At 51.0% G+C, this 27,132-nt stretch overlaps 3 protein-coding genes across 7 annotated transcripts; 1 reads left to right on the top strand and 2 right to left on the bottom strand.

Annotated features, from left to right (window-relative positions):
• Nucleotides 1-5,684: 5,684 nt before the first annotated feature.
• LOC117000839 (transmembrane 4 L6 family member 19-like) lies at nucleotides 5,685-9,435 on the top strand (the record flags this gene model as incomplete). Its single annotated transcript, XM_033068889.1, has 7 exons — nucleotides 5,685-5,774; nucleotides 6,805-6,820; nucleotides 7,234-7,299; nucleotides 7,341-7,531; nucleotides 7,642-7,710; nucleotides 8,568-8,752; nucleotides 9,190-9,435. Coding segments are annotated over 7 exons (804 nt in total), but the record flags the coding sequence as incomplete, so codon positions are not given.
• Nucleotides 9,381-16,339, bottom strand: LOC117000727 (sialidase-4-like). 4 transcript variants are annotated; one of them, XR_004418851.2, is made up of 5 exons: nucleotides 14,405-16,339; nucleotides 13,491-13,696; nucleotides 12,942-13,197; nucleotides 11,440-12,544; nucleotides 9,381-9,438 (listed from the first exon to the last, which is right to left on the bottom strand). XR_004418851.2 is itself a non-coding variant. In XM_033068678.2 (5 exons), the coding sequence occupies exons 3-5, from the start codon at nucleotides 13,689-13,691 to the stop codon at nucleotides 11,544-11,546; spliced, it is 1,458 nt and encodes a 485-aa protein (XP_032924569.1). In that variant the 5' UTR covers nucleotides 13,692-13,696; nucleotides 14,405-14,576; nucleotides 15,008-16,339; the 3' UTR covers nucleotides 11,247-11,543. The 4 variants fall into 4 exon arrangements, 3 of the variants coding, with proteins under 3 accessions (XP_032924569.1, XP_032924571.1, XP_032924572.1); XM_033068678.2 differs by lacking the exon at nucleotides 9,381-9,438 and having other exon boundaries at nucleotides 11,247-12,544; nucleotides 14,405-14,576; nucleotides 15,008-16,339; XM_033068680.2 differs by lacking the exons at nucleotides 9,381-9,438; nucleotides 14,405-16,339 and having other exon boundaries at nucleotides 11,247-12,544; nucleotides 13,491-14,114.
• Nucleotides 16,340-16,435: 96 nt separating this feature from the next.
• LOC117000728 (galactose-3-O-sulfotransferase 2-like) lies at nucleotides 16,436-27,038 on the bottom strand. Of its 2 annotated transcripts, XM_033068683.2 has the most exons (4): nucleotides 26,325-27,038; nucleotides 18,136-18,219; nucleotides 17,432-17,711; nucleotides 16,436-17,357 (listed from the first exon to the last, which is right to left on the bottom strand). In XM_033068683.2, exons 2-4 carry the CDS (start codon nucleotides 18,150-18,152, stop codon nucleotides 16,494-16,496), a joined length of 1,161 nt encoding a protein of 386 aa, XP_032924574.1. In that variant the 5' UTR covers nucleotides 18,153-18,219; nucleotides 26,325-27,038; the 3' UTR covers nucleotides 16,436-16,493. The 2 variants fall into 2 exon arrangements, with proteins under 2 accessions (XP_032924574.1, XP_032924573.1); XM_033068682.2 differs by lacking the exon at nucleotides 26,325-27,038 and having other exon boundaries at nucleotides 18,136-18,321.
• Between the last annotated feature and the right edge of the window lie 94 nt (nucleotides 27,039-27,132).

Genomic DNA, 27,132 nt, shown 5'->3' with positions numbered 1-27,132 from the left:
CTGCTGCAGGATGGAGTGCCAGGAAGGCAGATCCTCATCTCAGTTTCCTGCTCAGTGGTTGATGTGACACCAGATGTCATCTTTGGTTTGTAAAGACCCCCAGGTGGGGAAGTGAGGGTGGGTCTTGGTTTGGGCTGTGAAGCAGCAGAGGCACCTCCAGACTGAAGGATCCTTTAGTTCCTGGATATCCAGATCCCTAACCTGCATTTCCATGTAGACCTAAAACCTCCTGGAGCAGCAACAGCTGTCTGGTTGGAATAATAAATCCCAGGTGTGGTTTATTGACACCTTCCTTCCTGGGCCTGCTCCTGTCTGTGGGGCTGGGCTGAGCTTTGTTGACACCAGGAATTGCTCAAACAAGGGAAAGAAGATAGGGAAGTTGAATATTTATACTGAAAATGGCATTTTCTTATGGTTTCTAGGACTTGGTTCTGTTCCAGGAAACTCTGATCCTGGGTTGGGTTTTTTTGTTTCTGTGTCACAGTGTGGTTTTTTTCCTATCATTTTTCTTTTGTTTTGCTTTGAGAGTAAGAAACAGAGAAAAAACTTGTTAAGGAATATGTATCCCTGCACGTGGCTCTTCTCTGTTCATTCCTCTCTCTCTGCTTCCCAACCCAAACAAGGCCAGTGCCACACACAGCTGTGCTGTGGGGGCTGGAAGCTGGTGAGAATCTGCACCAGCCAGGATAGAACCTCTTCAGCTCCTCATCCCCTTGGAGGAATGGGTTTTGCTGGCCTGAGGAACGTGGTTGAAAACACAAATCAAGTCCTGCCTGGGACAGCTCGTGGCAGTGAAGGTGATGGGTTGGGCAATGTTTAAAGAGCCTTTAAACAGTCATTTCTAGATGTGAAATCTGAAGTTAAATTGCCTTTGGTGGAAAAAATGTGTTAAATTTGATTGGGAAATAGGATGTTGAGCTGTGAAGGACAAAAAAGGAAACCAATCCTTCAAAAGCTGTGGTTTGTGGCTTCCTGGGGGTGTCACTTGGTCAGGATTTGCATGTGGGGCTGAAGGAGCAGCATGGGGGCAGTGCAGCTTTTTCTGAGTGGAGAACTGGTCAGGGCTGTTGTGTTTGAAGCTGGAGCTCCTTGCTGCTGGTGGAGATGTTCCCTTTTTGCCTGTGCCCTTCATCTGACACAGCTTTGTTTTGGGATGGGATGTCCAGTAGTCCCAGTAACAGCCAGGCTCCTGGAACAGAAGGTGAAACAAGCTCTGGCTCTCCCTGCCAGGTGCAGCTGACACATTTACTTCCCACTTCAGAGGCCCCCAGAAGGATTTGGGATCTTTCTGATGCTCTTCAGTCAAGCTGATTGGCCAGCCTCAACCTCACAGCATTCCCCACTGACCTAAAAAGGCAGGTAGAGGCTGGGCCAAACATTTCTGGCCATACTTGTGTTACTTTCTTTAGGCTCTGAACTAAGGTCTGTGATTTTTATGATTGCTGACGTTCAGGGACTGCAGTGCATTGCTTTTCCTGGTGGATCAGTTCAGTTAACACCACTGATGTTAGAGCAATGTCCAGGATCTGCAGGTAGCCTTGTAAAATGCAGTTGTCTGTAAAAGGCATCCAGGTGTACCATTATTCCCAAGTGGATCTAAACAGGAATTTTCCATCAGCTCTTCCCAGAGCTCCCTGACCTTCTCCTCACTATTAGGGGAAGGTGACACCTCTCCTTTGTCCAGCTTGTGTTTCACAGGCTCCACGTCCTTCAGAGCTGATTTGTACACTCAGCTTGCCCTGCTGCTGTGGTTTGTACCTTGGCAGGATCTGTTTGCTGCAGGTTTTAGTAACTCAGCCTCTCTGCTGAAGGGTCTCAAATTCCTGTTCCTGTCAGAGCACTGAGCTGCTTCACTGGGACTCAAGGAACAAGGGCTAAATTAAAAACCAGTTTTCTTTTGGGGACAGGGCAGCATTTGGGCTTTTGTCAGGTAGCAAACAATGCAGAGATGCTTGGTGGGTTTTTTGGTAAACCACATAAAAATGAAATATGGACATAGGGACCTGTGTAGGAATGTCCAGGTGAGTGGGAAGATCTGTGTCATTTCAGGGCCTCATCACTTCATTTTTATTCCTTTTTTGTTTGTGTTAAATGTCACTACTTTGTTCTGGTTTAATCCCTGTTTAGTGAAGTTGATAAAACAGTTATTCTGGTGTTCCAAGAGGAGGAGGGGTGGCAGAGATGTGCTTTAGGTGGGTGAAGTGCAAAGGCACTGTCCTTAAAGGACTGGCTGTGCCTTGCCTGGCTGTTCCCATAGGCTCAATTCCAGCCTCTGCTCTCCCTCACCCTTTCTAGTTATTTATTTTCACAAGTGGTTTTCTGTAAACAGAACAGCTCCTGTTTCAAAGACAAAACAAACTGCTGCTGAGCCCTGTGCTGTTGGAAGTACCCCAGGCCTGTGTGGGGCTGGAGCTGGTGAGGTTAATGGTTGCCCTTTCTGTGATGGTTTTTATTCCTGCTCCTCTTGTCCGTGTCTGTGCACTCCCAACCAACAGAGCCATATGTATTTACACACCCAGGGATTCAGGCAGAGACTGCTGCACCTCCCAGCACTGCCTCCCCCTGCCTTGGGTTATCCACTGGGGTCCATGGGCACCTTGGGAGTGAGGAGAGAAATTCGGGATTTGGTCCTTTCTGATCGCTGGGAGCCTCTGCAGTGCAAAGCCACTTTGTAACTGCTGGTGAAAGGGTGCCCGGATTGAAGGGGTAGAACTGAACCTGTGGAGCAGGGGATGAGGTGCTATTTTATAGACCAGATTTATATGAAGAACATCTGGGTAAAATTCAGCTCAGAGACACCATGCTCTAAGACAGATGATTTTTAAAATGAGGCTGTTTCCTGGAACTGGGGAACATCCAGTTTCTAAGGGACAGCTTTTCACAATGGTCACTTTCTTCAAAAATGGCAACTTCACATGGGAGGAGGGAGAGAATTCATTTGGAAGTTTTCAGCTCACTGTGCTGGGAGGGACCAAACTCAAGGAAACCTCTGATCTATATACACAACTGCTGCATTTTTTATAAATATATGTAAATGTCCTATTGTAATATTTGATCCTGGAAATAAAACAAACTGTTTTCAGTAGCTTTCTTCAGCTCTTGGTTTTTTGGAGTTGGGGTTTATTTGTTGGTGTAGTTCTAGTGGAAATCTGTCCCTGTGTTATATGGGGAAGTTCCTGAGTTTTTCCTTAAGGATACTGGGGTAGGAGGATTATGAGCTGTTGACAGCACTACCCAAGAAATCTTCAGGCTGCTGTAGAAAATAAAAAATCTTGAACTAACTTACAACACTTTGGCAGGAAAAAGACCTGTATGAAAACTAATAAAAAGAGGCAGGGCTGGGATTTTCCATCCTTCCCAATGAAAGAGCAGAGGAGATGGGAATTTCTGTTCTGAAGTGTCAGTGTGCTCCTCTGAGTTCAGTTGTGTTTGGGCTCCTTGGGATATTCCTGTTGTGGCCTGGCACAAAATGCTGAGGAGCAGGGGCCCTTTTGGACCAGGATTTGGCAGGTACAGTGGAGAAACTGAAATTAAGAAATCAGTTTTGGGTCATCCTCATGTCTTGACTGTAGGTAGCTACACTGAAACTGGAGCTCAGCCCCTGCCATGGTCAAAGCTGGAAAACCCTGAGCTCTTCATGCAGCCTAGGAAAATATTTTCAGTTCCAAATGAGTGGGGAATCTTTTTACATCAGTCTGCAGGTCAAGGAGCTACAGGAATACCTGGAACTCAGAATACCTCTTGGGTTTAATTTTCATATTGCTCCTGTCTGTAAACTTCCTAATTTTCATGGGGTTGGTTTATCTGAACTAAATTCAGGTGACATTTGTAAGCCCCAGAGCAAATGTGTTGGTGTTCCCTCAGTCAGTCCTAGCCACAAACACCCTGCAGGCCTTGCCTAAGGGGATTTTGGAGAAGCCTTGACTGAGTAGTGGCAGAAACATTTGTAGATGCTAAAGAGGGGAGTGGGAGAGACCAGAGAGGTGCTGAACCTCTTCCATCCAGGAGCATCTGATTTGGCACAGAACAATCCCCAATTCACACTCACCTCAGTCTGGTTCTCCCTGAAGCCAAACCACTTTAACCCCAGCCTGCTGTGCAGCTCCCCCAGCCCCAGAGGAGCCTGGAGAAGCAAAGGGACTGAAGGCACCTCTTCAGCTGTGAGGAACCAGCAGGAGGACCCTGCCAAGCTGGGACCAGGTTTGGCTGCACCAGGACTGGGTGACTTGACAGCAAGTTCCTTGCCCATAATTGCTGTGCTGACACTTTCACAGCTGAACTCTGGCGTGAGAAAGGCAAGCACGCAGCTCCTCATGTGCAGGGCTAAAATTAGCCTTCTATTATGATTATTCTTATAAGGAAAAGAGCAGCAATCCAGGAAAAAGAGTGTCACCCAGCCACTTCACACTTCCTGGCGTGGGGTTTTCTGTGGAGATGATGGAGCAGATCATGTGTGTGGTGGGAGCCTTAGCTTGCTGTGACGTGGGAAGGGCACAAGATGAGATTGCAAAACAGCAAGAGTGAAAAACTTTTTTCTAAGTGAAAAAAGAGAGGAAGGAGAACTTGGACTCTGCTTATCCTGCGTGCATTGTCTGTCTTCATTTTAGAGACTGATTTGTCTTAATCTCAAGATATTTCATCCTTAAATAACTCAAGTGCCTGAGCACAGTGCTAATGGTGCCAAAGTGTCGCTTCAACCCTGCTTGGGCCACTCACTTCAGAGCTGGACTCCATGATCCTGCTCCTGGGTCCCTTCCACCTCAGACTGTTCTGAGATTCTGTGACTCAAACGGGAATTCCTCTCCTGATGCCAGCTCTGATTTTCCTTTCAGAGGGACTGACAGATAATCTGCTCCTCAGTTTATTTTTGCAAGAGGAATGGAACTATCAGCTGTAACTCACCCATTCATCTTTTCCCATGTGGCTCTTCGAGGGCTCTCAAAACTCTGTGCAAAGAACTCTTCTTCACCCAGCCCACGAGCCATTCTTCTCTTTGCTTGTGCCACCTGCAGCTCCTCTGCCAACTGCCCCACTTTTGCCCTACAGTTTCCCTGACTCCTATGTGCCCTGACTCGGGCACAAAGGTCATTCATGTTCTCCTTGATCCTGTCTCCAGTCCCTCTGTTCCTGACCTACTCTGTGGAAATTGGAGTTTCCCCATTGCAGATTAATTGCCATCAATAGCAAATAAAAAATTATGATATCTGATGACTTATAATAATTAAGATATCCAATCTAATTCATATCTCAATCTAATTACCAAGGCATGAGATACACACCTGCTGGGGTTACTCAACACCTGAGGGAAAGCCAAGACACCTGTGAGGATGCAAAGGGTGGGAGGCAGGACTGAGCTGACACATGGGAACATTTATTCTGAAGTTGTTATTGAAGTGTTAGAGAGGAAAGTATTATCTTAACATATTCACCCCAGGCTGTTCCAGGAGCATCAGTGTTCACTGCTCAAGCACTGATTGAGGCTTTTAGTGCAGATGTGGGAGAAGCCTTGAAATCTGAGGTTGTGCATGTTTTGGTGAGCTCTGGCAGTGTAAATTCTGAAATGGGGAAGAACAAGGCAGAAGCACAGCACTGGCTCATCCACCCAGTCATCCTTCCTTGGGATGGACACCCACAGGGTCACGATCTGGTGGGTGGCACTTGGGGAGGGAAGGAGCACAGGCTGAGGTGTCATAAATACTCACCCATGGGTGATGCCTCCAGGACAGGGCTCATCCAGGGGGAGGACACTGCTGCTCTGTGTGGCACCACTCCAGGTAAGCTGGGAAAGGGGAGAGGTTCCCTGGGCTTTGCTGGAATCTCTGTGCTGTTGGCCATGGAGAGGGGCTGGCAGAAGGGAGTCCTGCTGATGGACTCAGCACCACCTGCACTTCAGCTCTGCCTCCCCTGCAGGGGTTTGTCTGTGTTGGCTGAGGAGCTGCTTGCTCAGGGGGATGTTTGGAGGGGACAGCACACCACAGGAACTTCCTGGGGGAAAGAGACCTCCTGCCATCCCCAGGGAGAGGGCAGCAGTAGAGGGAAGGAGAAACCTTGGAGAGATTATGGGGAGATGTGCAGAAAGGCTCTGGCTGGAGCTCAGAGGAGCAGGGGCTGTTCCAGAAGGAGATGGAACTCAGCAAAGGGTACTGATGGCTGTGGGAGGAAACAACCACACACAATCCCTGGACTACAGGCAGGACCTCACTGGGGGCAAGAGGCCCTAAATTCCCTATAACCAAGGCAGGGAGGATGGAAATCAAGAGAGGTGGAATTCTAGGATGGGTGCAGCTGGGGGGTCCTCAGGTGTCTTGGCTCATGTCCAAGCCCTCCCCAGTGCCCTGGTGGGACTGGTCCCTGGCAGACCTCACTGGTGTCCCCCAGCCCCTGGGGCTGTGCTGGGGCTGGAGATGCTGCTCTGAGCTCAGGCAGCACTTCCCACACAAACAACCACACAGTGCTGCAGCCACTTCTGCTTTGCCAAGCCAGAGAAAGAAACAGCTTGACCTGGGAAACTTGTGCAAAATAGGCTGCAAGCTAGCAGGAAAGGGGAAAATGCATAAGACCAACTCCAAAAGAATTGAGGGTAGAAAACAGCTGGGAGGACAACAGCAAACCCTGCTATTTCAGCAGTCCCAGAGTGACCAATGGACATTCTGTACAAAATGAGGGCCCTGTAGGTGCAGAAGAGAGGTGATTTTGCCCTAGAGATGGCAGGTGCATTCTAGATAAACTCATAACTTAATAAGATGCCAGTGGAACTGAAGGATAGGTAATAATGTTCTCTTAATTGAATTTAATTGGTTTCAGCATACTCAGACCTATGGTAGAACTGGTGCATGACAGGGATAGAATTGCTGTCAGATTTGATTGGAGACTGATGTGCTTTGTACAAGCTCTTGTACAAGGATTCTGCCTCTTTCCTGGCAAAGCTTTTTCTCTCCTGCTTGTTGTAAACCCTGAAGTGAGCTCTGGTGGGTGGTTGGCTCCCTGCAGTACCATTTTCATAGAACCTCAGACTGGTTTTGGTTGGAAGGGACTGCAAAGACCATCTTCCCCTGCCACAAGCTGGGACACATTTTGGAAGAGCCAACCCTGCGGTCACATAGGTCTTGGGGTTTGGTGTGGGAACACCACTGCCCATTTGGTAAAGGAATATTAGAATCTCCACTGGGAATTGCTCTTAATAGGGACAGTGACACCCAAAAGCACAACCCAACAACTCCCATCCCCCCGCAGCTGCGATGGGCTGGGGGTGGAGAAGCCTTGGGGCGCTGCAGGGCCAAGTGCAGCTCTTCCTCCCCGGGGCCAAGTGCAGCCCTTCCTCTCCCCCTCTTCCTCGCTATTCCCATGCAGGACAGCCATGTGTGTGGGGAAGTGCAGCCGGATCGTGGGTCCCTGCCTGCTGGTGCTGGGCACACTGTCCATGGCAGCCAGCATTCTCCTGCTCTTCCCTGGTGGAGCATCCAAGTACCTGCTGGAGGGGCACATCAGCAGCCACGCCAAGGCTGTGCCGGGGGTCTGGGGCGGCATTGCTGTGAGTACTGCGGGATCACCGTCCTTCCTCCTGGGGCTGGAGCAGGGACTGAGGGTGCAGCAGGGCACGTGGCTCCCCTTTGTCCCCCAGCTGTGGTTTTGTCCCTGCAGGTGCTGCTGGCAGCGACCCACATCACGGCACTGGGGTGGCAGCGCTCCGACTGCGGCACCCGCTCCAACGTAAGCCAGGGCTGGGACCCCAAATAAAGCAGTGGGGGGCATATGGCCATGTCCCACTTCCTCTCCCACAGCCCCAGGGCGGGTTAGGACAGATTCCCCCTCTCCTGTTTTGGGTCACAGACCCCTTTCTCATGGTGGGATGTGGCGAACACCCCCTCTCCCAGTGCAGGTCCTGCTCTCCAATGGTCCTACAGGACCATGGCAGGCTGAACTAGTCAAGAAGGACATGACTGGAACCAACACCAGTCTTTTATTGAAATCTTTTTATGCTTTTTTCAATGGACTTCTTTCCTCACAGGCAGCTCCACACAGCACTGACCCCTTCTCTCCTCTCTGCAAGTTCCCTTCTTCCTTCTGCATGACTGGCTAACCCCAACATGTCCCTAAGCCAGCCACTTAACCCTGTCTGCTCCTCACACAGCAACTTCTTACCTTGTCTTCCCTTGCACGACTGCATGTCCCTTCCTCACAGCACAGCCAGCAGCCTCCATCTCAAACTGCAGCACATTCTGGGTTTCCAACTGCATCTACAGCTTGTTAGCTAGTCCACTCTTTTATAACACCATCCTCACTGGGCAGGCAAGGCTGTCTCCACTTCTCTGCAATCAGAACAGCTGTAATGCATTGAGGAAAATTGCCTTCTGCACTATCCTTACAAACCATCTTCCCACAGGGCTCCAGTGAGTGCTGGGATGGGCTCTGCAGGTCACTGCCTCTCCCTACTCCCTGCCCACTTCATCCCCATCCTCAGCCACAGCTAAGAAGGGATTTTTCCCCCCTCCCAAGCTCTGCTGCCAAGCTGCAGCTGTGTTTTGGACCCCCTGACCCGCTGTGTCCCCCATGGGTGCTCCCTGCAGGCGTTCATCTCCGTGGTGCTCTCCAAGCTGGCACTCCTGGGTGCTGCTGCCTGCTTTGTGCTCTCTGGGGTGGGACTGACCAACGGCCCCCTCTGCTTCTACAACACCACCGAGCTTGGCCTCAGGCACGGAGCCCTCTGGGGCTACCCCTTCCTGGATGCCATTGACCAGAGGCCTCATGCCAGGTGAGGGGCTGAATCATCAGTGGGTTAATTAAGGTGGTGGGATGGTGGTTCATGTAAGACCCTGGTAGCTCAAGGAGTGATCACCTGCCATGGATTTCTACATGGTGCTTTTACATCCTCATCACCCTCCCTAACCCTGCTCATCCTCTGGTTGAAGGATGGGATCTCTGGGGGATACTGCATATATTGGTGTTTTAGCACATAAAGGGGTTCCAAGAGAGCTGAAGAGGGACTGGGGGAAAGGGCAAAGAGGAAGTTACAGGACAAAGAGGAATGGCTTCCCACAAGCAGAGAGTACATTTGTACTAGACATTGGGAAGAAATTCTGCCCTGGGAGGGAGGTGAGGCCCTGGTACAGGGATGTCTGGGGGATACTGCATGGTAGAAAGTGATGGGATTCTGGACCTGCTGCAGCTTCTCCCCTTCCTGTCACTCAGGGCTGACAACTACCTGTACAATCAGAGAACCTGGAGCATCTGCCTGGAGCCCGAGGGCATTGTGAGCTGGCACGTGGTCCTGTTCTCCCTCCTGCTGCTCATCAGTGTGGCTGAGATGGTGCTGGCCTTGCTCCAGATCCTCAACGGCTTCCTCGGCTGCTTCTGTGGCTTCTGTGAGGGGAAGTAGGGCTCCATGGTGGTGCCAGGAGGCTGCTGCTCGGAGGAGGCGTCACCCCAGGTGTCACCTGGCTGCTGGCACATGACACAGAGAGGGCACAGCAGGAGCTGTGACACCAGCCCGGTGCAAGAGCCCTGTGAGAGATGGACAGAGCCTCTGCGGGGGATGGACACCCCAGGTGCTGAAGCAGCTCGTGGGGCTGATGAGCCAAGGGCTGATGTGCCAAGGGCTGCTCCTGTGCAGATCCCCTGGCTCAGGGCACGTCCCTTCCCTCAGGGCTGGTGGCCATTTGGGGTTGGAATCCCCTACCTGGCCCAGTAAGGGATGGAGGTGAGGACCTGGCTTCCAGCACCTCAGCAGCTGCCTCAGCCACTCCTCGTGATACTGAAATGAGGCAGAGAACCAGTTTTCTACCATGACACAGTGTGGAGCACTAGAAATCACATTCTTTATCACAGAGCTGGACACACACAGGATATCTCCTCTAATCAAATATGTGTTGTGAAACTTCACAACAGGGTGCTTGTTCCATCATTATTAGATTCATTACAAGGGACTTCAAGAGAATACAGAAACATCACTTTTCCTGGAACCAATTTACATGTAAATTTACCAATTTACATTTACACTCCTTCCTGGAAGGCCTTTCTGGTCCTGTTGTTTACAGGGATGTCTGGTGGTTGTACTCAGTGAGTGCACCAGTATTGGGACCTTGCCTTGAACTTCTCTCAGGGCACAAGCTGCTGTTTCTTGTTAAATAACTTTGCCACAAAAGTCACTCTATTCCTCATTACCTGTTTCTCCACTGGTTCCAGCTGTGTGTCTACTTTTACACGCTTTTATCTCACTTGCTAGTTAGTCTCTATGTCCTATTTTGCAACTTCAAGGGAATTGAAAATTTCTATCCTCCATGTTGTCTGTCACTTGTCAGCTTCCACCCATCCCAGTGGAAAATGAGACATGGTGGTGTGACAGACTGAACAGCTGGAACTTTTGTTAATCAGTGCATATTTAGGGCAGTTGAGCTGGTGTTTGTCACCTGCACGGGGCAGGGCAGGCAGAAGAGGAGCAGAGCTGGGACACTCAGATGGAGTTGGGCTGGGGGAGGCAGAGCTGGAATTGAGGTGTATCCCCCCAAAGTTCACAAGTGTGAGGAGCAGCTGCTGCTCATCCCCAGGAGCAGGACCCCAGTCCTGTGCTCAGCCCCCTCCCCATAACCTTTACAGGACCCAGCATGGGCCAGAGCCTGCCCATGCTGGGAGGGGGTTTGCCCCCAGACTGACAAGGGTTACAGGAGAGCAGTGATGGCCATGGCACATTAAAAAAACAAATTCCACACTAGACAAAAGATTAACTGGGCCACTGGGGTGGTTGAACTCCAGTTGGCACCTGAACACCACTCAGCCATTCATCCCCATCTGATGGGAGGGGGAGAGAATCAGAGGGGTAAAAGTGAGACATCTCCTGGGTTGGCATAAAAACACTTTAATAATTGAAATAATAATAATAAAAAATTGTAATGAAAAGAAAAATAACGGAGAGAACTAAAAGCCCAGACAGACAAGTAATGCAACACAAACATTTCTTTATCATCAGCCCAAATATAAAACCCAGCCCTATCCCAGCTACGATGAAGGAACATAATTCTACCCCAGCCCAAACCCTGACAGTGACTTCAGAGACACCATTGAGAAAAAGCCTTTTCATGAAAAGGAAATAATTTGACATTTGACATATTTATATAGCATAACTATTTATAACAAGGGGATGAAAGCCCTCAGAGCAGGGTGGTGGTACCAGGTATGGCACAGTTGGAGCACCCCATCCCCCTGAGCCAGCACAGGGATGGCAAAGGGTACCTCTGGCTTCCTCCCCTCTGGCTTCCTCCCCTCTGGCTTCCTCCCCTCTGCACTGCTGCTGTTGCCCCCCAGTATCTGTTTGCAGAGGTGGCTCTTGCTTGGAGAGGAACCTGGGGCTGGGCTTTGGGTGAAAGTCTCCCCACCCAAACAAGATAGAATTTTAAAAATAGCAATAAAAAGGAGAGAAACCCCAGTGTGCGGACAGTGACACACCTCTGTGCGATGTGGCCATGCTGGATGGTGGCAGGACCCAGCTCTTGGGTTGATGCTCCAGGATGCAGCACTGGGGTGGTGGGGGGAGCTGGCCTGGGCGGGCTCTAGGACATGAGGCAGCTCCTTCTCCTCCTCTTCCTGCGGTGGCTGCGGGGAGCAGCAGTCAGGGGGATGTTCTGGAGCACGTCGTGCAGTGTGAACATGCTGAAGGAGATCTGCTCATAGGGAGATCTCATCCCGTTCTCGTAGAGGCAGGCGAAGGCGATGGCCGTGCCGCCGGCCACCGGCGCGTCCCTGTAGGGCAGCTCCAGGTAAGCCAGGTCCGAGTAAGCGCTCGGGCCCTCGTAGATGACCCAGGGCTCTGTCCAGCTCTCAGCATCCCTGGGGAAGGTGCTCAGGTGAACCCCCATGTTGACCCGCGACATGGAGCTGGTGGGGTGCGAGTAGAGGATCCATGTTGGTGCTTGGAAGAAGGGAGTGGGGCTGGGAGTTGCTGCAGAGTCCCCCTGGACCAAGGTGACACTGTGGGCATCATTGTGATGCCCTGGGGTAGGACAATCCTTATTGGGCTCATGGTGGTTGCCCGTGGGCAGCTCAGCACCTCCTCCCGCTGCAAGCCTCCGGAGCACTCCAGGGAGCAGCGGGCGAGCTGAGCCCTGGAGGGGCATCCCATTGTCCCGGGAGGCAGTGGGAACATACACCAATGGTGCAGGGAAGCCAATGACACTGCCATGACAGCCATGGGGGGGCTCCACCAGCCGCTGGACCAGCTGCCCCCCATGGAAAACGGCCCCATCATCTGTGCTGAATGCCTGGACCCTGAAGCCCAAGGGGCTGCGGGCGTTGCAGTAGAGGACATTGGATCCATCCTCCTCATCCACTGAGACCAGCTGGCACTCGCCTGTCTGCAGGTTGGGGATGAACTCCCCGAAGCGCCAGCCGCGGCCGTGGTCGTCGCTATAGAAGGCGAATGAGTGTGGGGTGGTCTTGCAGAGCTGCCCAAAGCACTCCTTGCAGTCGATGTGGTAGCTGTAGGCTGGCACCAGCAGCCGGCCAGAACGCAGCTGGATCCCGTGCCCAGGGCCCAGCGCGAACGTCGCCCAGTCTGGGGAGTGGAGATGGGATGGGGTGAAGAGTGACCACCATGGTGTCCTGCTGTGCCCAATGTGGAAGGGTCCCCACAGCTTCCTCTCAGTCAAGCCAAGCCAAGTAACAGGGTGGGAGGGCAACAGAGCCCAGTGCTGCCTAGTTGTCCTCACACATGCTCCTCCCATGACTATGGGGTCTCTCCATCTTCTCCCCACCCCCAGTAACTGATATGGATACACTCTCCATCCTTTCTCCCCTCTCCTTGAGATGCTCTTCCACCTTTTTGGAAGCTTGTGGGATTCCTATGTCAAAGACACCCCCAACAATGCCACTGATGGCTTCAGGAGGCCAAAACCCAGGGCCATCCCCTTGCTGGCTGCTGTCCCCTCTCCTCACCCCCTGCAGCTGGGTACCTTTGATGGTTGCGCCAATGACCTGCTGTGTCAGGTCTGTGGCTGTGCTCCAGCTCAGGCCCTGGTCAGCACTGGTGACACAGCAGAGGCGGGTGACGTTTTGGCCAGTGACAATCTGGTAGGCTTCAGGCGTCCTGCCCAGCACCGTGATGAAGAAGAGGAAGAGGGTGCCTGTGAACTCATCGTAGAGTGGGCAGGGGTTCATTGACCGATGGTGCTGCAGCGTTGCTGTCTCCAGCACACGCATGTCTTCCCACTGCCCAGGGAGGAGGAGGAGAGGACAGAGGAGTAAGGACCGTCCCACCTTTTTTCCCCAGAGCAGCTGTGGCTGCCCCATCCCCGAAGTGTTCCCGGCTGGGCTGGACAGGGCTTGGAGCAACTTGGGATAGCAGAAAGTGTGAGATGTTCCCTTCCAACCAAAACCAACCCTGTGATTCACCTCACCCGTGTCAGCCCCCCCTCCCCACGTGGCTGTCTCCAGGAGCTTGGCTGTGCCACACCCAAGTGAAGAGGCCAGTCCCCAGTCTGTCCCCAGCACCCCTGTCCCACCTCCACGTAGCTGCCGTAGATGGTTCCGCGGCGCAGCACCAGCAGGTTGGCGTGGGCATCGTCGGCGCTGAGCCGCTCCTCGGCGAATGCCAGCAGCTTGGCCACGCAGGGCAGGTAGAGCAGGGCAGGCACACGGTACGTGACACCGTTGGATTCCTTCTCAAAGAGCACGGTCCGGGCCGGGAAGTGCCGGGAGCTCATGGCGGCTGCAGCAGAAGGATGCGGTGGGCTGATGAAGGTGGGGAGAACGGCTGCTGGGCATGGGCAGGGCACGGGGTTGTCCTTGGAAGGTTTGGGGTTTATCTTGGGTGTGGGTAACTCCCCGGGAACAGGAGCAGGGGCGGGGTGAGGAGCGGCTGAGTGCGTGCTGATAAGTCACCACAGCTCAGAGACGGGTCAGGGCACAGGGTCCCAATGAGGAGGCTGACCTGGGGACTTCACAATAAAATGAAATAAAATGAATTTGATCTTTAAGATGCTTATCTGGGAAATGAGGGCAAAGAGCAGGGTGAGACCTGCAGCCCCATGCTCTCTTCCAGGAGGACAGAGCCCACAGGAGACCTCCGGAGCAGCCCAGGCTCACTGTGACAGGGTCAGGGAGCGTTCTGTGCCTCTGGTGCCTCCAGTGCAATGGAGCCAGCTGCCCCCTTGTTCCCTCTCTTTTGCGGGGGCAACCTGAGGTGCACAGCACGGACAGTGCAGTCCCTAGCCGGGCTGTCCCTGAGAGCTGCTCCCAAATGCCTTCAGGGACAGGTCGGCTGTCCCCATTTCACATGTCCCTACATTTCCCTAGAGATTCTCATCACAAAAGGAGACGGACATCCACTCCAGACTCAGCTGGAGCAGTCACAAGCCAATCTCACCTGTGGTTTCATCAGGATTCAACACCCCCCGGAGAAGGTGAAGGCACTCACCGGCTCCTGCTCGGCTGGAGTGTCCCCTCCGTCCCTCGGCCCCACCACGGAGTAACTCCGGCTGTCTCTCCGCAGAGCTGTCGCCTCGGTGCTTCGCCGCCGCTCGCTGCCCTCGCAGGGTCCCCCCTCCGATGGGTCACGGGGCTCCCACGGCGGCTCCCGGGAAGAATCCCTGAGTCAGCAGTGGCGCTGCTGCGGCGTCCGTGGCACAAAGGCGCCCTGAGGGACCCGGGCACAGCCGGGGGGCCCGGGGCTGCCGAGCCACCTTGCTCGGGCCTCCGGGAGGGGAAGCAAGGGAATCCATGGGGCGGGAATTGCATCTCCTGCCTCAGTTTCCCTCCTCCTGCTCGCTGGGAGAGGCTACACTCCCTGTGCGGGGACTCTAGCCCATGTTCACCATAGTCCACCCTACCGTGAGCTCCCCAGCCTGGGAGCTGTGGTCCAGAGGGTCCCAGCCCTCCCAGGACCCCAAACCTTCCATGCACCCCCAGCCCTCTCAGTATTTGCAGGATCCTCAGCCTTCCCAGGACTCCCAGCTTTCCCAAGATCCGACTTCCCAGAACCCCTGCCTGCAGATCAGCTACTAAGAAACTGTTTTTATACCTATATTCCAACATCCCAGCTCCGTGATCAGTTTAGCTAAAAGGGCTTGACAAAATTCACAGGGAAAATCAAGGCTCAGAAGCTCCAAGGGGAAAACTGAGGCAGAGGCTGCAGAACCGCCCGGGAAGGGCCCCTGGGATGGCCCAGGGTGACCGCGTGTGGCTCCAGCAGCTCCACCTGGCTGCTACAAAAGCCTCGGGTTAATTTAAGTGAGGGCTGCTGTAACACCAGACCGTGAAAGTGCTGTTAATCTGGGTTGTTCCTGCTGGACACCTGGGCTGGTTAACCCCTGCCTCATCTCCTACATACAGCTGAGGAAAATCCTGGCTGTGTTTCTCACCCTCTCCCCCTGATGGCATCACTCCTGCTTCCCAGCTGGAGCTGCTGCCCCACAGCTTCACCCCCAAGGCAACACTGCCAAGCCAAGCGACCCCAGATCCATCCTCCCCATCCTGCCCTGCTGCTGTGGCAGTGCCAGCAAGGTTTGTGAGGAAGGCGGCACCAAGCCAAATGGATTTGGTGTCACTGCTTGTCACCTGTTCCCAACACACCTGTCAGTGCCAAATTACACTGACAAAACCCCAGTGTTTAAAGCTGAGCCAGCATCTCCTCCTGCCCATGCTGGTCAGGGCAGCAGTGGGGACCTGGATGCACCAGTGTACCCAAAGCTGTGCCTCACTCCATCCCCTCCTAATCCATGCTGGAGAGTTTGGCCAACACAGCAAGTGGAGTCCCAAAAACACATCTGCTGATAAAGGGCTTTGGAGATGCTGCACCCAAAGGAACATCCATTCCCAGGGAACCTCACCCAAGAGCGAGGGGCAAAACCACAAAACCTCCTCCCAGGGGAGCACCGACCTCTCCCACATGGGACAGAGGCCCATTCACCTTCTGACACACGTGACAAGCACAGCTTACAGCCCCTGGGCAAGGCAGCCAGCCTGCCTGGCTTTGGGCAGGATGCCTGGGACTCCCACACCAAAGGCAGCTCCAGCAATGTGTGGTGTTCAGTCCTCACTGAGTGTGGATGTGATGGACAGGACACCAACCATCTCTCCTGCTTCTTCCAGCACTGTGTCCCCTTATCACACTCCCCTCACTTCTCTCCCCTCCCCTAAATCCTCCAAAAATCAGGACTTGCTTCAGTGAACTGTGACCAGACTGATGTAATGATGGATATCAAGTAAAATCAAATGAAGGCAAATGATCACGCTTGTGATTAATGATTAAGAGGCTGGAATGTCTTAGCCAGCTGCAGCCAGTCTGGCTTCCTCCAGCTGGGAGCAGGCAGGTGGGATCACCCAGGATCTACCCAATGCAAAACCTTTGGCTCAAGGTCCCCAAAAAGAGACCAACCACCAACTTGCTGACCCTAAACAAAGCCTCCACTGCCTCCCCCTCATGCACAAGAATCCTGTGGGTCAGTTATGAGTCAGACAAGGGGTGATGCAAAGCAGTGGGAAGCCACAGTGGGTTGCCACATGTCCTAGCTGGACTCTGGGAGCTGGACACTCCTCTCCTGGAGGTTGGTCCACAGCAATGGGAATTCCACACCTTTCCTCTTCTTGTGCGGGTGTTGGACAGTGTAAAGGTAAGATGTGTACTGGAGCTCTGGCATCACCATTTTCAGGCAGGTTCTCAGAGTCCTGTTATCTAAATCTTGTTTGAGGTTGTAACCCAGGATGTTTGCAGCCCCTGACTGGAAAGGCAGGAGAGCTTTATTCCTGATGTCATCTTTCCTCACTGCCTCCTGCCCTGAGAGACAAGTCTCCATGAGCTCCTTCTGTCTGGCCCGCAGGTGACCCACCTCCTTTTTCAGCACCTCAAGCCCTATGGTCTCCTCAATTCTTCTCCAGAAGCTCTGGTTGAAGTGCAGGTACAGCTTCCAGTCCAGTGAGCACCATGTTTTTATCTGCTCCTCGCTTTCCGGAGTCAACGTCTGGACAGTGTCCTGGCTTCTGGAATTGAGCTTGAAGTAAATTACATCATCCAGATCCCAGCACAAAGTGTGCTTCAAGAGGATCATGGACTCATCAAAGTAGTCTGCTATCAAGATGAGGTGGAAGTTCTGTTCAATCTCCTCCAGGACAGCCTGGGTGTACTGCGTGTCATCCTCCGCGTTGTTATCGTAGCCGAAGTCAAACCACATGATATTCCTGGCGTAGATGTTTTCCCTGTAACTTTCTGGGTGGTAATACTTTGTTGGTGATGCCAGGAACTCGTTCACATTCTTGGAGTTACTGAAGGCAGGCGCATTGTTCTTGTAGTAGATGTAGGAAGACTCCAGCAGAGGAATGGGGTTCCTCAGGATGGAGAAGTAGAAGGTGTTGGCTGCCATCACCCTTTTTACCTATTTGTGGGAGGAAGAAGAGGTTAGTCCTGTCCCAACCAAGTTTCTCCTTAGGTGTCATGGCTCTTTCTTACCTCCAAAGGGTTAAACCGCAGGTGGTTGCACATGATGTTGTAATTTTGGCCTATGGTTTTAAAACCCTCCACAAACTGGGCCACGAAAGTCCTTGGGTATCCCAGGTGCAAGAGCTGGTCAGCAGGGAGGGCGACAGTGAGGTTGTACCTCTCTGCGAACCTGAACATGATGTTGAGCACAGTGCTGCTGGCAGTCTTGTGGGTTTTGAGGAACATGACGTTTGTCTTGGCATGGCATGGCGTGGGAGGGATCAGCAGCTCCTCCTGGCTCTTTGAGATCCTGCAGGAATGTGACAGATGGGGCAAAGAGATTCTCTGAAGCTGCACCCCATCTCTGAGACCTGGCAAAGCCAAACCCAGGTGCTCCTCTGACACAACACCTGTAGCTGGTTCCAAGGCTGTATCCAAATCAGCCCCAAACCCCCAGTGTAGATGTTTTTCCCCTCAAGTTTTCCCCCTTTCCAGATTCTCACTTATCAAAGATTTCAGCTCAATCCCCTTTTCCCACACAGCTGATTTTGTCCCAAAGAGGCTGTGCTTCAGCTAATTCAATTCCTCCCCCAAACATGGATCTAGGACCTAACTTTGGGCCACCCCACTTTGAGCTTTAGCCCAAGCCTCATGATAGATAAATCAGGTATCAGAGGCAATGTCCCAGCTGCTCCAGGCACAGAAAACTGCAACCTGGCTTCTCCCTCACTTACCTGTAATTATTCTTCATATGGAAGAATGCTGAGAGGCAGGTAAGTCCCAGGCAGAGGCTGAAAATGATGAGACACCTGACATTCCTGGGAAAAAAGTAGAGTTTCTGTGGATTTTTATCCAATAGTCCTTCCCTGGACCACCACATCTCGCACCGTGCCCTCAGGAGTTTTAAATCACCATGGGCACAGTTTTACATCTCAGCTTTGACAGTCACCTTTGGACCCTGAGCTGTGACAGCAGCTCTGGTGTTAAGAGGTATGACAGTGAGAAATTGTGCTTTCACGATTTCTCTCCTAATTTTGGCCTTTGGCAAGACACAGTGTGCTTCAGGCAGAGCCTAAGCTCTTCCCACAGCCTCCTGCTCTGCTTGGCTGCCTTTTGTTTTGCTTTTCTTTTGGTTTTCTGGGGCTTTAGAGCTTATTCACTATTCAAACTCCCAGATTATTCACCAGAAAACAAGCCCTTTGTAGGGGCATAAAGGCTTTCCTAGTGAGAAACCTGAGCGGCTCCTGTAATCACATCACTGCAGAAGTTGGGGATTGGAAAAAACCCATTAAACTGACGTTCTTTTGCAATATAAATATGGTTTTTTTAAGACAGAATCAAATAACCCAACAGCATCTGTAATGGATTTATTACACCCCATTTTCAAATGGGGAGAGGCGGATTATGATGATGTAGTCTTTTCCAACACTGATTAACCAATGTATCAAGGTGACCCTGCACGTTGCAGGAGGTTGGAACAGGTCTTTAATGTCTCTTCCAACTCAAACCATCCTATGGTACCATGATCATCACCACTGCACTCCAGCTGGGACAGAGAAAGGATCTTTTGAAGATCTGATGCCCTCTTAAAAGGAATTTTTCACCATCAAGTTTGATCTGACTTCTCTCATCACACAGAGCTTTTCTAGAATCCCAATTAACAGCATGGTATGGTCACACTTATGGCTCCCACTCTCCAAAGGGAGCAAGCAAGCCTTCCTCCAAGAGCTCTTCCCAAAGACAGGGAAGACCCTCAGCCACAGCTGGTACCAACCTCTGACAGAATTTGCAGCACACCTGCATGAAGAGTTTCAAGACAGACCTGCAGGCAAGATTTCATCAGGATTTCTTAATTTTTTGTCTGCAGGCCTGTTAGGGGGATGGGGGTAGGACAATCCCCTGTCTTTGGAGATGAGATGGAAGAAGAAAGGCAGAGGAGCCCAAGGACAGCAAGCAGGCTACACACAGCCCCTGTGCCAATCTTGATCTTTCATTTAAACTGAAGCTGCCATACGTGTGATGGTTTTCCCAAGCACATCACCCTGCCTGCTTGGAGGTCCTTCCTCAGCTGACATCCTCCTGCTGCACCTTTCCTGTTGAGTTTAATGAGTGCAGTAACAGTTCATTTATTAATTTAGGTAGTGTCCCCAAAATGGCAACTCTGAATGATGTTTTATGGGGCAAACAAATCACATACACCCAAAATCATCCTGAAGGCAGATCTGGATCACAATATGCTCTGGAAGAACTATCAATCCATTCTGCTGCAAGAAGACAAGCTCTGCAGACCTCTGCACCTTATCACCTCAAGGCATCCCACAATATTTTAATAATTGCTTACTTAAATAAATTATTACATGGTGCCATTCTGCCTCCAATTATTCAGCACACTGAGCTCATCTCTAGCCTGAATGCTCCCAGGAGACCCATTTCATCTGGATGTGCCCCAAACCAAAAAACAGCTAGATTTGGTCCTGGAGACACAGGGAGGAATGAAAGTTTGCATTATCTAGGCCCAAACTATTGTTGCTTCCTGGAAGTAACCTTCAGTTTTAAAGAGCAAGAGTGACTGATCCCTGCAGGACATGGTACACGCAGGTGCCAGCCCCCACACAGAAATGGCAGACTTCTTATCCCAGGGGTGACAAACAATGAATTTTTATGGCATGGCGCTTGTTCCTGTGTCTGGAATGGATGAAAGGATGGATGGATGGATGGATGGATGGATGGATGGATGGATGGATGGATGGATATCTGCCTTCCATCCCAGGGAACAAGCAAGGAGTGGTGACATGGAAGGAACTCTCCTGCACCTCAGCCCAGCGAAGGCGAGCAAGGAAAGTGTCCAGAGAAAGAGCCAAGGGCAGGGATTGAAGAGTTCCCCAGGGAGCAGTGTGGGAAAACAGATACCTTGGGGATGAGAAGAGGGTTACAGGTACACAGGGTGCAGGCCAGTGCACTCATGGAGTCCTGTGCCTGACCACTGCAGGGGGTTTTGTCCCCCTGTCCCCCTGGGCTGAGCCACCCACAGACGCACTCACAGGGCAGTCACTGGCTGCAGTGTGACATCCCCACACACACTGTGGGAATAAGGTGGCTGAATAAACAAACCTCACAGAACAAACTGATGGCACCATTCTTTCCTCCATCACATCTTATGCTTGGAAACAAATGAGCTCTTGAAATGTTTCAGGGTTTTTACTGACAGAAAGCATGTAGGATCGTCACCTAGAGCAAACACAATTTTAAACACAGTGTGACTGCTCTCCCAGAAAACAGCACAGGGCCAGTGTGGGATTTGCTACCAGACCTTGCTTCCAGTACTCATTCCAGAATGAGTAAGACATGACAACTGTTTAAAAGTCTGCTGAGAACAATTACATTTCAGGCTCTCGATGCTTCAAATGCATGTCATGGAAATTATGATAATATCACGAAACATTTGGAAAGTGCTCTCACACACTTGGTGTGGTATTTGCGGCTGTCCTTTACAGGACCAGGAGTTGCACTTGACAATCCCTGTGGATTCCTGCCAGATCAGAATGTTCTGATTCTATACCTGCAAATCTGCACTGGGGTTTCACTCCTGCTTGGCCCCCACCACCCTGCCACATCTCTGTGGCAGCCTTAAACTGTGTTCTCTTAATGTCACACAGCTTGTCATAACACTGCAAGTCTCTGACCTGCACAGCATCATGGAATTGTTTAGGCTGCAAAAGACCTCTAATATCTGGCAAAGCAAGGTTAAAGAGAGAAAGCCCCAACTTCAATGCTGTGCTGAAGTTACCTGAACAAACCTGGAAGACCTTTGGGAAGCATTTGGGAGCTGATTGCTAAGATACAAAATTCTAAGCCAAAAAACCCACGGAGCACTTGGCAAGTCTGTGCCAGAGGTTCCACTTGCTTTTCCAGCCTGTGCTGGGCTATCTCCCCTCTGCAGAAGAAAACACGGAGAACTACCTCTCTTACAGGTCCAGCTATAGATAGTTTAAGGCTTGGGATCCCCTTCTTGTTCCTTCGGCTTAAGCTGAAAATAACAGACATCTGCATCAAACTAACAAGGTTCTTTTCAATTAAAAGACCTGGAACACAGGCAAGAAATACTAACGGCAAAATGAATCCCTTCCCTGGAGTAAACTGTAACTAACTCTATTAGGTAATTAACAACTTCCAGAAATTACTTAACCAGAGCTTCCTGCAAAGCAAGTTTTAGTTCGGCACCCCGAGCACTCAGCTCCCTCTGCCCTTACCTTGGAGTGTACCCAGAGGTTTTCATGCTGCTGAGAACTGGGAAATATCTCCTTTGCAAATCGACTCCAGTGCCTGTTTGTCTCCTCTGGCTCTTAGTGACCACGTCTCTATTTCTAGCATCCCTTCACTGCTATAAATGGCTGGGACAGGTGAGGACAAAGGGAGGGGCTAGGTGTTTCCTGGAGTGGGTGGGAGTTAATTAATAAGCCATGAAAAGTGCTGGTATGGTAGGACATCAACACAGGTATGTGTTGCTGCCTCGGGACACAGTGTTCACAGCAGCTTTGCCGGGGAGGAAAGGTTTAATCAGGATTCCTTAGAGGGGGATCGAACCCTTTCTCTCCTGGCTGTAGGAGGGAGGTGCTGGGGGCTCACAGTAGGACCCAGGGACCATGCTCAGTGCCTGCTGTCCCTTTTATCTGCTTCTTGCTCGGTGGTAAGGACAGGAATTGGCTGCCAGACACATTTGGCAAGGACAAACCATGAACAACAGCAAAATAGGAATGGTGTTCACCTATGGAAAATTCCCCTTATAACATTTAGACTTCAAACATTTTGGTAAAAAATGCAATTATTGTAGCTGGAGGTTAAGAGCTTAACAGATGTGGCTGTATCCAGGCCTTGGGAAGGAGAAATCTTGCCCCTAAAGCATTATTTTATGCTTTTTCTCTGGTGTTATTAACAACTGTTACAATTCGTATTATGCAGGAATTTTAGATTTCACTTCACAAACTGGGTTTGATGGTTGCAGTTTGCTCTGGGAGAGCAGAATCTGTCCTGCAGGTCTGGAGGTGGGTGATACCAGGATGTAGCCAATGCTCTCCACATTAGGCTAACACAAAGTGTACCCATCTCCCAGCCTGGATTAGGGGGGAATTGAGTTGTTACTTTGGTTTTTTATAGCTATTTAATGTTCCATGCACCTCCTGGTGTTCCCTTTCCCTCCCCACACACAGTGCCACCCTTCTAACCCTTGCATGCTGTTGGCCCAATGCACCCCACTAGCAGCCAAATCCTCAGCACTCCAGGATCCTTCACCTACCTTGCTACATTTCCAGAGCACCCAAATACACAGCATTTCTTTTTAAATCACAGCTTCCCCAGAGCAGCCCCAACTCCAGTGCTTACCAAGATGCAGAGATTAGCAAGGTGTAGGGTTGCTTTGCTTGAGTTTCTTGGTAGAACCTGAGTCAATGTGCTCTTTTATGGAGAATTTCTAGGGTTACTCTTGGCATAGCACCAGCTGCTGCTGGCAGGGGGGGCACGTTTCAGCCACCTCTCTCCTGTTACATTACACACGTCAGCTGTGCCATTTCTCACTCAGGAGCTGGTAGAGCCCATGGATCACAAAAGCCCATTTTTTACACTTTTACAATTGATTCATTGCTCTCTCCTGGGGTGTTGTACACGAATTGTCAGCTTTGGTTACGGCAAAAAAAAAAAAAAAACGGTGCCAGGCACGAATAGTTGTCTTCATGTGGAGGTGGGTTGCTCAGAGACTGGGCAGGGAAGGGCAGCCAGGTGATACAGGATTAGCCAGCTGGGGTGGGATTCATCACTCCATCCTGCCTCTGCTTCCTGTTGGGGGTCAGGCCCTCGCAGTGGGATGGGGAGGCATCAGTAGGTGGAATGCAAAAACTCGTGGGTTGTGATATAGGCAGTTGAACATGTAAAGCAAACCTGCACATGCAAGCAAACCAAAAGGAATTCATTCCCTGCTTCCCACCACAGGCAGGTGTTCGGCCATCCCAGGACAGCTGGGCTCCATCATGTGGAATGGTGATTTGGGAACAGCCCCCTTGCTCCTTCCTCCCCAGCTTTTATAGCTGATTGTGGCCTCCTGTGGTGTGGGAGACCTCTGTGGTCAGTCAGGGTCAGCCCCCTCCCAGCCCCACACTGGTGGGGCAGGGTGAAGAGCAGAGAAGACCTTGATGTTGTGCAAGCACCACTCAGCAACAGCTACAACATTCCTGTGCTTCCATTGCTGATCCAAACACAGATCCAGACCAGCCACTGTGAAGAAAATTAACTCCATCCCAGCCATAAACCTGTACAGAGAGAGGCAAAACCAGACCACTGGTCCACTGGCTCTAAGTGTGGAGCATCCACAGCATTCTAGTATTTAAGTCTATCTCAGAAAAATTAGAATTTTGAATTAGAAATTCCTGTCACAATTATTATTTCTAAAATTACACACACCCCCTCTCTCTCCCTCCTATAAACAACAATGCACCATTATGTGAAAGCATCACTGAGAACACAGAAGTGAAGTCTAGGAAAGATATTATAAAATAACCCTGCACCAACTCCTCCCTTGTATGCCCTCAGGGAACTGCTCTATTGTTTAGTGAAACAGTAAAACTTACATGGAGCTTTAGGATCTTCACATGTAAGGAAGATGGTTAAATGGAGCCGTGCCAGAACTTCCCCAGCCACAGCACAGGGTTGTGTGTTTCCCTCCCAAGCACCCTCTCTGTACACAGCTGAAAAGGAGAATTATGGAAAGTTCTGCTTCCCAAAAAGAGCCTTTCATGTAAAAAGTCTGCATTTTACACAGTGATGGTCAGTAGTTTAGGGGAAAAAAAAGAAAGAATGGTGTAGGAAAAAGGCAGAAAATATAAACAGCCTGATCCAGAAAGAACTAGCTGCAACAGCCTGTCCTGGCAGAAAGCAAATCCTGCATATTTCTTTTCCAACGGCATCATCAACTTCCCATATTTTTTCAGCACCCCACACTCAAGCAGCACAGGCTGTGTTGTACAGGCTGTCTTCTCCTTTCACAGAGCCACAGAATTCCAGAACCATTTGGGTTGGAAGAGACCTCCAAGACTACTGAATTCAGCCTCTGACCAATCCCCACCTTGTAACCAGCCCAGAGCCCTCAGTGCCATGTCCAGGTATTCCTTGGACACCTCCAGGTGTGGGGACTCTACCACCTCCCTGGGCAGCCCCTTCCAATGCCTGACCACCATTTCCATTACAAAATTCTTCCTCTTTGAAAATGATGGCATTGTTCACTTTGCTTCACCTCAGAAGAGAACAATCGGATCCTCTCTGACTCACCCTGAGGAATGAAGGGAGAGGTGGGGAGTGTGTCATAGTGGAAAGAAACGGTTGAATGGACAAGAATGGGGAGCAGGATTAGATACTGGCAGGCCATGGAGGTATTTCTGTCAAAAGCATCCATGTGGCCAAGCTGAGAGAGGTGTGATCTTAGAACTGTACTGAGAAGGGCAATGGAACACATTGCTGAGCACAGGCCAACATCCTTAGTGCAATCTGACAGTGTGCAGCCTGGGAGAGACTGTGTTCTGCCTTAAAACAGAAGAAAACACTCTTTAGGATGGGTTTTCTTTGAAGAACAAGGCTCTGGATGGGACATTTATTTTACTGCTCTGTGGAAGAGCCAACATCACCAAAAAGCAGTGGAGAAGATAGCTACTGCATAAGACTTCACCTTTCCTACACTCTCATGCCATCCAGTAAGGCTTCCCAAACCAGTACACCTGAGTAAATCCATCAATTGGTGCCCTCTGAGCACAGCCTGAGCCAGCTTATTACCTGTCCCACAGCCCACCCAGGCAGTCCAGGAGAATCACAGGATGGTTTTGGGTCACAAAAGCTCATTTCGTTCCAGTCCCTCTGCCATGAGCAGAGGCCACTTTCCATTAGGCCAGGCAGCTCAAATCCCTGTGTAGCCTGGAGAAGATTGTAGGAAAGAGCGTCAAAGGCTTTGCTAACTTCCCCTGTTCTGCCCATGTTGACAGAAAACATCTGTTGGTTGTAAAAGGTTGTCAGATTAGTGACACTATCTATCTTCAGAAAATCCCCTGCTCTTATTTATCACCACCTGCTTTATTTGGATACAAGAGAGCCTGGCTTAAGAGTGACACATATCAGTAAATACGGACATGACTAGCAAACACCAACTAAGCCAGAAGATGAATGACTCACTGTCCTCTGTAGCACAAGAGTGACAGTGTGGGTTTGCACAACAAACCATAAATTACAGAACAGACTGTAGCACATAAAACCAAACCCCAAAAACAACAAAACCCTCCATGTTAGAACAGAACAGTTCAGCTGGAAGGAACTTAGCACAGTCATCTGATCCAACTCCCTGACCAGTTCAGGGCTGCCTTAGAGTTACACCATTCTCCAAATGCCTCTTGAGCACTGGCAGCCTGGGGCATCAACCACCTCTCCAGGAAGCCTGGTGCAGTATTTGATTGTATGCTCCAGAAAGAAACACTTCCTGATGTCCATCCTGAACCTCCCCTGGCCCTGCTTTGAGATCAGCACTTCTCTTTCCATGCCCCCTCCTCAGGGAGCTGCAGAGGGGGATAAGGTTGTTCCCTCAGCCTCCTTCTCTCCAAACCAAACAAACCCAGAGCCCTACAGCTCACACCTTCCAGCCCCAGCCCCAGCATGGATCTCCTCTTCTGGACACACTCCAGCACCCCCCCATCATCTCCAGTGCTGCAGCACTCTGGGTGAGCTGTCCCAGTGCTGAGCACAGCCAGACCATCCCCTCTCCTGACCTGCTGGCCACGCTGTTGGGTGCCCCCAGGATGCCATCTGCCCTCCTGGCAGTGGTTCCTACTGAGCTGCTGCCAACCAGGCCCCCAGATCCTTCCAGCAGGGCTCCCCAGCCACTCCCGTCCCAACTTACACTTGTGCTCAGCATTGATGCACAATCCAGCACTTGGATTTAGTGATTCTGTGCCATTGGTCACAGGGGTGAATCTGTGCAGATCCCTCTGCCAGGCCTCTGGTCCCTCCAGAGACTCCACAGCACTCCCAGCACAGAGTCACAGAGTGGTTTGGGTTGGAAGGGACCTTAAAGCCCATCTTGTTCTACTTCTCTGCTATGGGCAGGGACACCTTCCACTAGACCAGGTTGCTCCAAGCCCTGTCCTTCTGGATTATCACTCTGGGTTATCCCAGATATTATCCAGCCAGGTTGGAAGGGATAATTTTACACCTCTTTGTGAGAGGAAATCATGATTTGCTGTGAAGAACAGACTAGAAGTCAAGGAAATACTGGCATGCCTAGAGGCTGCCCCTGGCAGGCAGGAGGGCTGGGATCCCCTCCCTCATCCTGGCTGCTGGTATTTCTCCTCCAGCTGATAAAATCCAGAAGCTGGGTCTCCAGCACTCTCTCTTTTCTGGCCAGTCCTTCCAGCACTGCAAACCTGTACACGGGACAACACTGATGATTATTTGGGACAGCCTGGAGGTGGCATCACTAAAGAGGGCATACCCAGATGCTGTTGTGGGCTGTGGGATAAGTGCATTTTAGATAAAATAAGTGAAGAAGAACAACACCTTCACTTGGAACACTTGCATCTCCTGTGTCTCTGATGCTTCACTTGCACAGCCCAAGTGAGAAAATGCCTCCTTTGGTTGCTGCCACTGATAAATCAGAGCAAACCCAAGGGGAGAGAGAGTTGGAATACTCATATGCACTCAGTATCTCC

The sequence above is a fragment of the Catharus ustulatus genome, chromosome 10, assembly GCF_009819885.2.
Source record: "Catharus ustulatus isolate bCatUst1 chromosome 10, bCatUst1.pri.v2, whole genome shotgun sequence".
NCBI lineage: Eukaryota > Metazoa > Chordata > Aves > Passeriformes > Turdidae > Catharus > Catharus ustulatus.
The sequence above is the reverse complement of the archived record's forward strand: the minus strand, read 5'-3'. Positions and strand labels throughout refer to the sequence as shown.

What these genes read in the sequence shown, in the direction of transcription:
- LOC117000727 (XM_033068678.2), bottom strand. Translation starts at nt 13,691, where the DNA reads ATGAGCTCCCGGCACTTCCCGGCCCGGACCGTGCTCTTTGAGAAGGAA. An exon ending in TCTACGGCAGCTACGTGGAG is followed by an intron (nt 13,198 to 13,490) that starts GTGGGACAGGGG and finishes CTCCCTGGGCAG; the next exon opens with TGGGAAGACATGCGTGTGCT. An exon ending in CATTGGCGCAACCATCAAAG is followed by an intron (nt 12,545 to 12,941) that starts GTACCCAGCTGC and finishes TCCACTCCCCAG; the next exon opens with ACTGGGCGACGTTCGCGCTG.
- LOC117000728 (XM_033068682.2), bottom strand. Translation starts at nt 18,281, where the DNA reads ATGTGGTGGTCCAGGGAAGGACTATTGGATAAAAATCCACAGAAACTC. An exon ending in CATATGAAGAATAATTACAG is followed by an intron (nt 17,712 to 18,135) that starts GTAAGTGAGGGA and finishes ACATTCCTGCAG; the next exon opens with GATCTCAAAGAGCCAGGAGG. An exon ending in TGCGGTTTAACCCTTTGGAG is followed by an intron (nt 17,358 to 17,431) that starts GTAAGAAAGAGC and finishes TCCCACAAATAG; the next exon opens with GTAAAAAGGGTGATGGCAGC.